General features: G+C 43.9%; 1 protein-coding gene across 21 annotated transcripts in view; it reads right to left on the reverse strand.

Annotated features, from left to right (window-relative positions):
• Positions 1-12,486, reverse strand: part of PLEKHA5 (pleckstrin homology domain containing A5) — a 742,840-nt gene that overhangs the window by 53,919 nt on the left and 676,435 nt on the right. For 15 of the 21 annotated variants that reach the window (XM_086920721.1, XM_086920705.1, XM_086920764.1 and 12 more), the window contains 2 exons: positions 7,375-7,505; positions 2,613-2,761 (listed from right to left, as the gene is read on the reverse strand). In XM_086920721.1, coding sequence (XP_086776847.1) covers positions 2,613-2,761; positions 7,375-7,505 — 280 coding nt within the window. The remainder of the gene's footprint in view (positions 1-2,612; positions 2,762-7,374; positions 7,506-12,486) is intronic. The other 6 variants (XM_086920674.1, XM_086920665.1, XM_086920731.1 and 3 more) reach the window with 1 other exon arrangement.

The raw sequence follows: 12,486 nt of genomic DNA on the forward strand, positions 1-12,486 counted from the left end.
CATATAAAGTCTTCAATAAATATAGCACAAACTGCTTTCCTAGTTTGTTCTTTAAAGTCAGAGAAAACAGTCTGATTGTTTCGTGAGTATTGGGAGTTGGAGTCTTTTGACAGCCTATTCCATAATGCTATGAAACTCATAGTGGACGGTGTTTGTATTTGGTATTCGTCGCACTCATTGGGAATTGAAGTGGTATAGTCAATCTCACCCTCCTCTCTGTCGTCATCGGAGGTTGGAGGATCTTCTACTGTAGGCTCAGAAATTGGAGCAGGCAAAGGTGTCAACAATGTTTAGGGTGCCATGAGCGGTGATGTACGTCTGGGAGTGGGTGCCAGACGAGGTGGTCTCTGGAGATAACCTTTGGTAGTGGCGTGGCTGACCTTGATGGCGGAAATCTGCTGTATTAATCCTGCAGCATATGATACAAGTTGGTAACCGGTGACGCTGGCATATGTACTGAAGGTTACTGCTGCTGTTCTGTATAGGTCCAATATTGTTGTTGGTGTACATTTATTAGTTGTATTTTACATATCATAGTATTGCTGGTCCTCTTTATCTTCCTCCAGGCACTTAATATGAAGGTCTGAAGTGTTATGAGCTGCTCCGAATGTTCAGTTGTCATCTGAATTCTCTTCTTCCTCTTCCTCCTCATCAACATCTGGGAGATTATCTGGAAGGATAGGTGACACCTTACTGGATGAGGTTTGAGAAGGTTACAGTGTTTCTTGTGATGATTTGTGCTTCAATGGTATTAGTGCGAAAGGCACAAAAGAAGACCGGTTAGCTATTGGTTCTAGGTCAGCCCTTGACAGGAATGTCGTTGACAGTATTGATATTGCTGCCGCCGACGGGGCTGTCATCGGTTGTGATGTTAGAGTTGTTGACGATGCTGCCACCGACTGTGTTGATGTTAATGGAACCGACGACAAAGGTGCTGCCCTCAATGGTGCTGACAACGATGAATAAGAGTATGATCAGAACTTCGTGGTCGACGGGTCTCTCTTGGAAGTCTTCATTGACTGATTCTTTACCTGGAGTGCTGTCGACAGCAAGGTTGATCGACGTAGCTGTGGTAGAAGTGACGATGGAGATGCTGCCGACGATATGCTCATCAACGTTCTCGTCAACGAGAAAGAGCTTTTCATCCTCTGAGGCAACATAATGTAATGGTTTCTTAAGTGTGATAGGGAAAGTAGTGGCTACAAAGCAAAATTGGAACAATCTAGAAACTCACCAATTAAGATACTGGGTTTTTAAAATGTATTTATTGGTTTGTTAAAGTTAACAGTGTCCATTTAGTCAATACAGGCAATTGTGAACATTTTGTTGCATTCATTTCTCCAAGCACTTTTAACATAAAACACGTGATAATTAACTTGGGCCACAGAGCTTCTAAATTATTCCAATTTTTTGGGATTGGAACGCCATCTATCATATTCATTTTCACATATTCCCTACCAGTACCAACACCCCAACAAGCCTTTTTGTGGGTGAGCATTTCTATCAATAAAGTCTAGAATCCCGTTTCAGCACTGTTGTGTAGTTTTCACTAATCAGAAGGAACTGCATGTTTGTGGACGACAAACTTTGGGACAGTGTGCCAGACTGATTCCATGCTCCCCGCAGGATATGTTTTGCTACAGACCACATAGCTCACAGTGCCGTTTTAAATCGACGAGGGGTGAGATCTAGAAGGTTTCTCAACCTGGGTAGCCATAGTAGAAGGCGTGAAGGGTGCAGAATGACCCTTTTCTGAGGTATGTGGTTTTCTAGAGGTTGATGGACACACCTCATCCCTGGACTTTGAAACTTTGAATGATGGGCTTTCATTATTGCTGTACGGGATTTTGGAGACAAACTCTCCGCAGATCTCGGTCTCTTATAGAGACCGCAATCTTTAATAATCTGTCCCTCCCATAGTCAAATAGAGGGCATTCTTTGGTTTAACGTTTCTGCAGCCATAGCAGAAGTCTAGCCTCTCTAACTTGCAATGCTCTGTGAGAAAAAGTAAGGCATTTTACAATCTTTCCCCTGGTGGTCAGGGTGAAAGCAATAGAAAAAGTTTTTGAAAGGGTTATCAGATTGAAGCCTCATTTTTCCACAGGTGCTGCAGGGTCAAAATAATTCTATCTTGGCTGCTGTAGATATGGTGTTTGAAGTCAAAGCAAGCTTAGCTAGCCAAGAGTAGAAGCACTGTTGAAGGAATAATTCCTGTCTGAAAGACCAGAAATCAGAAAAACTGAGCAGAGCTTAGGGAGACTCAAATCACACGACATGCAGTAGAAAATCTGAGAGGCTGGAGCTTCTGTAGTGAAGGGTCTAAAGGGTGTTGTCGTCTGATTGGCTGAACTTTGGGTCATTTCTAATAACACTAATTAGCTATTTAAGGGAATGTCTTCTGCAATAACTTCAAAGTAAATTTGTGATTTACTGTTATCTATCATACCGTGGGACTCCCACTTCGACAACGTCGAATGATTCAAGCATGTTAATCTGTGAATCTATGAAAACTTACTGATTCACAAATTTCTAAGACATAGGACTGTACATAAACAGAGTGGAGAAATTTTACATTGTAGTAGGTAATATAGCTTCAATGAGATTCACCATACCTGTTAGCAGTTTGCTTCTCAGGGAAGTCTCGGATGTTAAATCATAAGAAAAAATGGTGCCTTCTTGAACAATGCTTGTGACTGCTTCGCCATCTTCAGCGCTGTGTTTAAGTATGTGGTTTGCAAGCATGGACATATTCTGCAAGCTGCTAAAAAAAGAACACGCTTATTTTACAAAACGTCATGACAAAAATATGAGGAAAATGTAGTAATTCAATATATTAATGGCAAAAGTCTAATGAAATATAACTACAAGTGTGTAATATGATGCTTAGCAAGCCTGGTTTTAAATATATACAGGTTTGATATTTTGGCAAACCAAAATAGTACTTTATGATACAAAAGATATGTAAAAGCCTCATATTCATTTGTCTATTCTTAAGCAATTACATGCTTCACAAACTGAGTTGGAGACATTGTATTATGGCAGGGCTTATGTCACATTTCAAAACTAACAGCACACATCTGAGGGTATACACCGAGAGAAAAGCCAGGACAACAGGACAGAATGAGGAACAGCGTTTGAGTTACTGTCCTCATCAGTCTTTATATGTATCATGCAAGTGGAGTGTCCACACCTACAACTAACTAGATGTCTAGGACCACCAATGATGAGTAATAATTCCAATGGGTGTAGTAAAAAAGTAACTGACTTTAGGCCTCAAGTAAAAATCTGTTACATCAAATATAATAAACACTATTGCTTTCTACATCAACAATATGTTGCTAATTACTATAGGAACAAAATGTTTACCATGTTCATACTCCCACCACGCATCAATATTTCCTACTTATGCTGCAAAATGATAACACACCTGAATTGTTATAGTGGTATAATATGATGTCAGCGAAGTGAAAAAATAATTTGAACAAGCACACACCAGGACTTCTTAAACACTGTTTGGTTTGAGGTTAGTGTGGTAGGAGATTGAGGGAGCGGGAATGTATACAAAGTTATATTAATTATCGGATGTACTTATGCGCACATCAAACTGCACATTCCTGTCAGGTAATGAGTGCAATTCTGAATGCACTTGCCTAGGTTCCTTGCCAAATACACCTTGGCTTTGGTCGGAACAGAAGCAGAAACTGGTGCCTCTGGAGCAAAGGCTGCAACAGAAATGGTAACAATCAACAGAGCATACTCAAAGCAGTAAAAGCATGGCTCAGTGCCAGGGGCTGTATAGGGCCAGACGGCATTGGGGAAAGACCTACTGCCAGAAGCAAGGTGGAGGCACAACTGATCGTGTAGTCCGGAGGCACGCAGGAGGGACCAATAATTATTTTAAAAAGCTGCAGCATGGCATCATTGAAAACCACAATCTGATACAGAGTGAATGATGGCCCACGGAACTCAAAATGCATAGGCTCAAAAACCAGTTTGGAACTGAATTGGACATAGCTGCAGGGGCTGGCCCAATTCAGTGCCAAGTGTGAATCATTTTCCTGAAGCTGGACTGTCATGGAATCAAAGAGCTGCGCTTGGACTTATTATGTTTTCTTTTAGACCGTCACTCGACTTTGTCCTGGACTTACCAGAAGATGTGAATAGGAATGGGACAAGAAACAACATCACAACTTTGTGAACGACCAGTGTTGTATCTTGTGTTACGCAATGTAAGCATGGCTTCTTGCTCCCCAATTACTTTCGGATTAATTATGGAGCATGTGCGGCAGGACTCATAGTCCTGTTTGGTGCTGGAACAATAAAAACAGATGACCTGTGGGCTGGTGACCAACATCTGCTTGCAACATGGCTTAAATTGTGCTATTTTCAGAGGGAATATATCCCTTTACACTGGCAGACGTTTTGAGAAGCCTTCATTAAAAGTACTGAAAATGGTAGACACATAGCTGTGGATATGGGTGGAAGGGCACAGAAAAGGAGGAACTAACATCAATGTCAGCATGCCGGGGTGACGCTTATGCCTTGGCTCTGCTGCATCATATCCAGAGTTAGGACAACATTGTGAGAGAGCCCAGTGGTGCCACCTGCTGGATTAGGAGTTACTGAAAAGTTTCTTTAGGATCCAGACAGTCCACCTTGCAGCCACCTTCACACCTGTTCTGAATATACGGCACATCTGCAACTGAATCGTGGGTATAATTTATAACAAACATGATGCTTAGTGGTTGTGTGGAGTGATGTAACAGGTTGGTAGGCTACCAGGGAAAGAATGCCCCTCAGGGCCCCCAGAGTGGAAGTAGTGGTGCAGAAGGTAAGACAACATTCCATGACCTATGGGGTGGTATTAAGGAATGGTATTTAGAGAGTCAAGTTAAGGAAACAAATACTGTAGACTGAGGGAAGTTAGAGCATGGGTTACGAGGATCCACCGTTGAGTATTTTAGGTCACTGCACCAGAGGTGACAATCATCAACCACAGGCTTGGGTAACATCGCAGAAGTGTGTAAGAGTCATCCACAAATTAGGTGGTGTACTCCCCCTTCTTTTGGCAGGGGTGAAAGTCTGCAAAACCTAAGGAACCTGAATGTGAGTGTGATGCACATTGGCGACCACTGATTCCTGCTTCACTCATAATAGGGAGTGGGGATAACTAGCTTCTGCAAATACTATGCATTCCCTTCTATTAGTAGGCTTCGTGCAAGGTGCAGAGGACTTTGACTGTAACCCTGGCATTTAAGAGGCGATACCAAAATTCTTTAAAGGCAGGTTTGATAGAGTCCTGCTTTTTCAGGTCTGGCTCACTCTGACCACTTGAATTTGTGATTGCAACTCATTGACTTTTTTTGGTCAAGCATGGGGAGATTTTGTAACCAAGTTATTATGACATAAAATGTTGGATGTTTGGGACCGTAACCGCTGCTTTTCTTTTGGAGTGGTGGAAAGGTGCAGTCTGAGCCAAACAACATCCCACGATTCTGTGTTGGAGTTGACTGGTTGAGATTCTCCCAAAACGGAAATTGTCTCAGGATCAGAACTACCACAAATCATACCTGAAACTATTTGTGTCACCAAGGCACAGGCTCTTTACCTTGCACTAATCATGGTTCATGCACATTGTGGTGCTGCTTTGGTTCAGCAATTCATATTTAAGAGTGAGATACTTCTGAGAGTTATCTGCATACACCTCTGACTTTGTAGTGCTTAGTTTCCGATTCTACCCAGCAACACAGAGCAGGTAAATAACAAGGATAAAATGGAAGCGAAGCTTGGAGCATTCCACATTAAACCAACGACCAGAAAGATTTCAATGCTTTGATTCTTATTTTTGGACATAAGTTACTGAGCATCGTTTGGTTCCACTCTGAGGTAATGAAACATGTTTGTATACACTCTGTGCATCTGATCACAATTGAATGCAGAAAAACGAATGAAGGGGTATTCATATATTGTGATGGAGTCATTCATGGAACACATACTGGTGCTTACTACTCTGGAGTACAGTGTAATAATTAATGTAGTTTGGAAGGAAATTTACAAACTACATTAAATGCTACAAATTGCCTTCTTTCTTTTTTTATTTTGCACTCTGAAGGGTTAAGGAGGTTTGAAAATCAGCAAACACCGTAGAGTCAACAGTTATTTTTTTAAAGGAACGGGGGCATAGTCCTTCAGAAAGAATATGCTCACTAGATCTTGTAGAAGGCGAGTAGAAAGAAGTATCAGGTTTTAATGTCTTTATTTCGATAGTGAAATCATAAAAGACAATTTTAACAAACATTTAAAACAATTTCATTATCCCTACATAATACAAAATCTTATAAAATATTTATAATCAACAGTTTAACCTCAATTTAGGATCCATTTGTGTACGGGTTGCTAATGCCCACTGCTAAACTGGTTGGTTTGAGAATTTCATCCTTTGAAGGAGCCTAACATTTCCAGAATACTTAAGTGAAATAACACTTTTTTACAGTGGAACTGTTAATGCTCCTAAGTGTAACCTTTTTAATACATTCACCTGCAGTTATGGTGTAACTTAATAAGGGATAAACACCTGCAACACAGCTTGGCTCCTCTGTCCATGTATATATGATGCTGACACCTAGACATCACAATCAACAGCAATGCCCCATAAGGATAAGTGGACAAGATTTCTGAAGGACATTCCATACTGTAGATGTATAGCATAACCTGAACAATTTGCAATGTCCACTCTTTCTTATATAGTGGGACCTGCATACAATTCCTAACTTGGCAAATATAATATATTAAGTACTTCTACTATGCTTATATTAAAACGATGGGTAATTATGCATATGCTGTGGGAAAAATATCAAATGCAATGCCTTACAAAGAATTATATACAGCAATAAACTGATACATCATGTATTATGAAAAACACATTTAATTACCACTTCACTCTTTACAAAATATTCTCGCTCAGTACATTGTTCCTGGGGCAGATGATGTGGGCATTATATTAGCAAAAATGAAAGTCTGGCTAAGGAAAACTAAGAACGAGAAAATCTTAGGTAAACAAAATGGCAACATTGTGAAATATTGCTCTGTGTCACATACACACACACACACACGCACACCTAGTAAATATTTGCTTTGATTAATCTCAATTTTCTGCTTTAAACAGTGAATGTAACTGACAGTAGTCTCACAAGATGTCCTCGGCAAAATGAAAATGAGATACTGCGTACATTTCAGACCACGTGTGTCTCACAAAGGTAGAACGCCTTGCCACATCGACTTTTCTTAATATTTTTTTACAGGGCTTTACACCTGGTGAAAACTGTGAAAACCATTTTGATGCTATAAGCAAATTAAAATGCCTCTACATTGTACCTGATAGTCACAGGTTCAGGTGTTCTTTCTGAGCCATTTTGCTGGTTGGACACGTTATCTTTCTTCACATCCTCTTTGGCATCAGATGTTATGGGATCTATGACTGATGGAGGTAGCTTCTCTGCTGTTATCTGCACATGTAACAAAAATGTTATATATGAAACAAAAAACGTATTTGTTGGTTTAAATTTTATGCATTAAACAAATACTGTGTGTTTCTGTTCAGCTGAACATGCAATCATCCTGTAGAAAAGAGAAGGACACAAAGCAAGTCAGGATAGAATCTTTTTTATATTATACATTTTATTTGTAATTATTTTGATCTTTAAGTGATCATAAATTTGTAATTACTTCACGCCTGAAGTGTTCTTAAAATATCTGTGCGTACTCCTCATCTATATTGTGGATGACTATTATAATAAATCTGAACTGATTTCACAGAGAATCATGTGGTATTAAGTGCTGGTCCAATATATATTTGAGTTTTCGGTTATCCATTTCCCTGTACCAGCATGAGGCTGCAAGTTTGTCGAGGATGATAAAGTATGATCACCAATTATTCCCAGACCCTACATTATGCGAACTGCTAAGTGGATAGTTTCAATCTTTCTAAAATGCTACATATATAGAAACCGTCTGAGGCTTACTATTTAAAAAAGGTTCAAGTTCTAGTTGTGAAAATATTATATTTAAGTTAGCTCAAATGTGGAAAAATGTTGGTAACTCCGCTATCATGAATATCAGCAAATCAAGATCTCAAGACGCGGAGGAGCTTTGCGCGCAACCAAGATGGCCACGTGAGCACAGGGCTCCAGAGACCCTCGTAACCTCCCGCATATATCCTGTAGCTTATCCTGACTTTCATATTTGTCCCCGGAAAGACGAACTGCTGGGGAGGCGAATACTGCAACCAGAATCCGGATCGGACCCCGGGAGCCGGAGTTATGACGATTTGAAGATTGCGGCTTGCGCCTCCGTGATGCCCGGCTGTGGAGTTGGCATGGTGCCCGAGTTGTAGTTGAACAACATCGGCCTGAGGCGGCGGAGACGACCGGTCCGGCTCACTTTCACTTTCGTTTTCGTCTGCTGGAGAGACTAAACACAGCTGATTCCGCACTTCTGCTCGAGGGACCTTAGAGATCTCTATCTTTCTACCGAGGTCGTCCTCTGCCGGGCATGGCCTTCCAATCAGCCTCTTGACTGCGCTTTTATCCCCCCGCCCCAGTTTGGAATCATCTTTACTGTCTTTCACGATGGCGGGGAAGCCAGAGGGGGACAAGCAGAGGTCAAAGGCTACTCAACGGGGTAGTTATACCCAAACCAACATCATGGATTGCTATGCCCAGGCTACGATGTCGCCCAGTGGACCGGGTAGGTCGCGGGAGGAAACGAAAGATCCACTGACCTCAGAGACGGAGCCTACCCTGCAAGACGTCATGGCCGCCATTGATGGGATCAGATCGTCCCCCGGGAAACAAATGGAGACTCTAGCCCATAAACTCGACACTGTGGCGATTGATGTGAATTTGATTCGCACAGACCTAGCGAAAACCAACGAAAAGGTTAAATCGCTGGATATTAAAACTTCTGGCCTGACAGACGTCGTCGTCGAGATACAGACGGAGGTTCGCAATCTGAGGGCCTCCAATGACCTCCTTGCGCGTCGTCTGGAGGATTTTGAAGGAAGGTCTAGGCGGAATAACGTCCGTATTATAGGAGTTCCGGAGAAGGCGGAGGATTCAGCAACTTATCTTTTTGTGGAGAACCTGATCATGAATCATCTTGCACCCAAGGGACGGAGTAATTTTTTCACTGTGGAACGAGCTCACAGAATTCCGGGTGGACAACCCAAGACGGGTGCCCGGCCACGGCCTATAATAGCACAGATTTTTAATTTTCGCGATAGAGACGCTATCCTGCAGGCTTCGCGTACAGGCAGTCCCATAAAGTTTGAGAATACTACCATCAGTTTTTATCCAGACTTTACCCAAGCAGTTCAGAAACAGAGACTTGGTTTTCTTGGGGTGAAAAGGAGACTCCGAGAGATGGGCTTCAAATACGCCATGCTTTTTCTGGCCAAGTTGCGTATCGAACATGCAGAGCGGACTTATTTTTTCGACAGACCAGATGTAATGGCCGACTGGCTTGATACTCTTCCGGCCCATCATCCGCAGGACGGGCAGAGTGGTGGTGCGGAGGGCGAATCGATGGATCAGGAATAAGCCTTATCATTGACTGGTTCCTGGGGTATTCTGGAAGCTTCGAACTGTGGCGCAGTAACTGTGTAATGTGATTCTGTGAGACATTTCGGGGGGTTGTGGGGCTATTGGGGGGTCGTTTTCCTCCTCTGCTTGACTTTCTGTAGATTAGTTTAGATGTGGGGAAGACAGGCACACTGCAAGTTGGGGTGGCTTTTTAGTCTTATGCAGGGGTGCAGGGTGGGGGTGTTGTAACGGGCTGTTGGGTGGGGAGGAGGGGGGTTGTGTTGTTTTTTCAGTTTTGTTTTCCGCAAGGCAATGTATTGCAAGACTTTTTGATCGGAGCGCTGGTTTCCCCTTGGGGTTGGATTTCCTTTCTTGTGTGGGATGGGGGGTTGGGGATTGAGGCTTCTGAGCTGGAATGTGAATGGGCCCGGGGAGATAGGATAAAGCGTGGGGTGGTACTGCAGCAGTTAAAACGTCATTCCCCAGATGTTGTCCTACTACAGGAAACTCATTTGATAGGAAATGTATGCTATGCTATGAATAGGAAGGGGTATCGTTTGGCCGCCCATGCAGGTTTTCCTCAGGTTCCCGAGGGGTGGGTATTCTTATTAAGAACTCTCTCCCGTTGGAGGTAGATGCAACGGTTCTCGATGATAGAGGGCGCTATGTCGTCCTAACTGGTCGTTGGGAGGGCAGGACCCTGTCCCTGGTTTCCGTGTATGTCCCTCCCGGCCTACAATCCACTACCTTCGCAGATTTGGAGCGGGTTCTCCTGGCTCTCCCCGAGGGATCATTAATATTGGGTGGTGATTTTAATGCGGTTGTGTCTGGTATTTTAGATAGACATCCACCTAGAGACCTAAAGGGGGCGCAGAACTGGCTTCATGATCTCATCGATACCTTAGGCCTTGTAGACTGTTGGAGACTGTTGCATCCCACTCAGCGGCAATACACGTTCCACTCTGGTGCCCATGGTAGCCTGTCGAGGATTGACTACGTCCTGGTGCCTGCCGCACAGGCCCCTTCTGTCGCTGAGGTTAAACATATGGCTCGAGGAATTTCTGATCACTCTCCTGTGTGGCTTCGAATTGAATTGTCTTCGGGGATCGAGGGGCGGGAGGCCCCTATCAACCCTTGGTATCTCCGTAATCCTAAAACTCGTAACAATTTGATAAAGTCACTTGATCTATATTTTTCAGAGAATGAGGGCTCTGCCTCGTCCGCAGTGTCGCTTTGGGAGGCCTTTAAAACAGTTCAGGGGTCAAGCCCTGTCTTTGATTGCAGGCGTTAAGAAACAGAGGAATGAGGCGGTGGTGAATGTTGAAACTGAAATAGCGGGCCTTGAGTTAGATCTGGAACAGGAGGTTACCTGTGCGAAGACACATATGTTACGATTGAAACAGTTGGAATATAGGGCTTTAGTTACGGATGCAGCTAAGGCCATGAGTCGAGAGCAACAGGGTAAATTATATGACGTGTGAGATAAAGCAGGTAAATTGATAGCATTGCTGGACAAGAGGGACAGGGCTAATCGTGTCGTGTCGGAGATTGAGAGGATGAGTGGTGTGTGGGTCTCGGACCCGGTAGAGATTGTGGAGTGCTTTGCCGATCACTTTCGACGGTATACTCTCCCCTGTCGGATAGACCGGAGGAAGACTCATTTGTTGCTGCGTGACATCGCATTGCTGAGTCTCTCAGACGCTGATAGAGAGCAAATGGACACCGCGATAACCACCAATGAGGTTGCCCTTGCGAAGCGCTCCTTGAGGTCTGGTAAGGCCATGGGTCCTAATGGGCTGCCGATAGAGCTATACAAGTTGCGACCCGATAAGATAGCTCCCTATTTGAGAGATATGTTTTTGGAATCTCGTGAGTGTGGTTCTCTCCCCCGAGACCAGCGACTCGAGACGATTGTTGTTATACATAAAGAAGGGAAACCAAGGGACAAGTGTGGGTCGTATCGTCCTATATCTCTTTTAACGCGGAGCCTAAGATTCGCGCAAAGGTACTGGTCAATCGCTTGATCACTGTCATTAGTGACCTGGTCCATCCGGATCAGTCCGGTTTTATTCCCCATCGGAACACTGCGTTGAATTTCCGGCGTCTGCATGGAGTTCTCGCGAGGGCTGAGACGTTGCGCGAGCCGGCCATTTTAGCGTCCTTGGATGCCACGATGGCTTTTGACACCATTGAGTGGCCTTATTTGTGGGACGCATTAGCTAAATTTGGTTTTGGTCCCGGCTTTATCGTTTGGGTCCGGCTTCTTTACGAAGACCCACTTGCGCAGATTGTAGTCAATGGTCGAGTTTCGGTCCCGTTTAGTCTCGGGCGTGGTACCCGTCAGGGGTGCCCCCTGTCACCGCTCCTGTTCGCCCTGGCCCTGGAGCCCCTTGCCGCCTGGATCCGCTGGGAGCCCTCGATAAGGGGTATTCGGTGGTACGCCGACTATGAAGATCGTATTTCACTCTATGCTGACGACATATTGCTATATCTCACCTCGCCCAGGAAATCGTTGATGGTTTTCTGTGATGTCCTGGCCTCCTTCGGTAGAAACTCGGGTTTAATTATCAATTGGGAAAAATCCTATTTGTATGTTCTTTCTGGCTGTGTCCCCCTCCTCCCGCGTAACTGCCCCATACAGGTGACACAGACGGGATTTAAATATCTGGGTATCTGGTCTCCACAGACCCTGTGGCTCGGTATGAGCTGAATCTCCTCCCACCTTTAACTCTATTGCGGCAGGATGTTGCGGGATGGCGTAGGCTTCCACTCTCGCCATTGGGACGTGCGGCCCTTTTTAAGATGATGTCTTGAAAACACGCTTGACATAGTCCCTGCCAGTTATTTTCGTAACAACCAGGGTCTCCAGAGGAAATTGATATGGGACGGTCGACCTCGCATTGCGTTG

This window comes from Lissotriton vulgaris, chromosome 1_1, assembly GCF_964263255.1.
Source record: "Lissotriton vulgaris chromosome 1_1, aLisVul1.2, whole genome shotgun sequence".
NCBI classification, from domain to species: Eukaryota; Metazoa; Chordata; class Amphibia; order Caudata; family Salamandridae; genus Lissotriton; species Lissotriton vulgaris.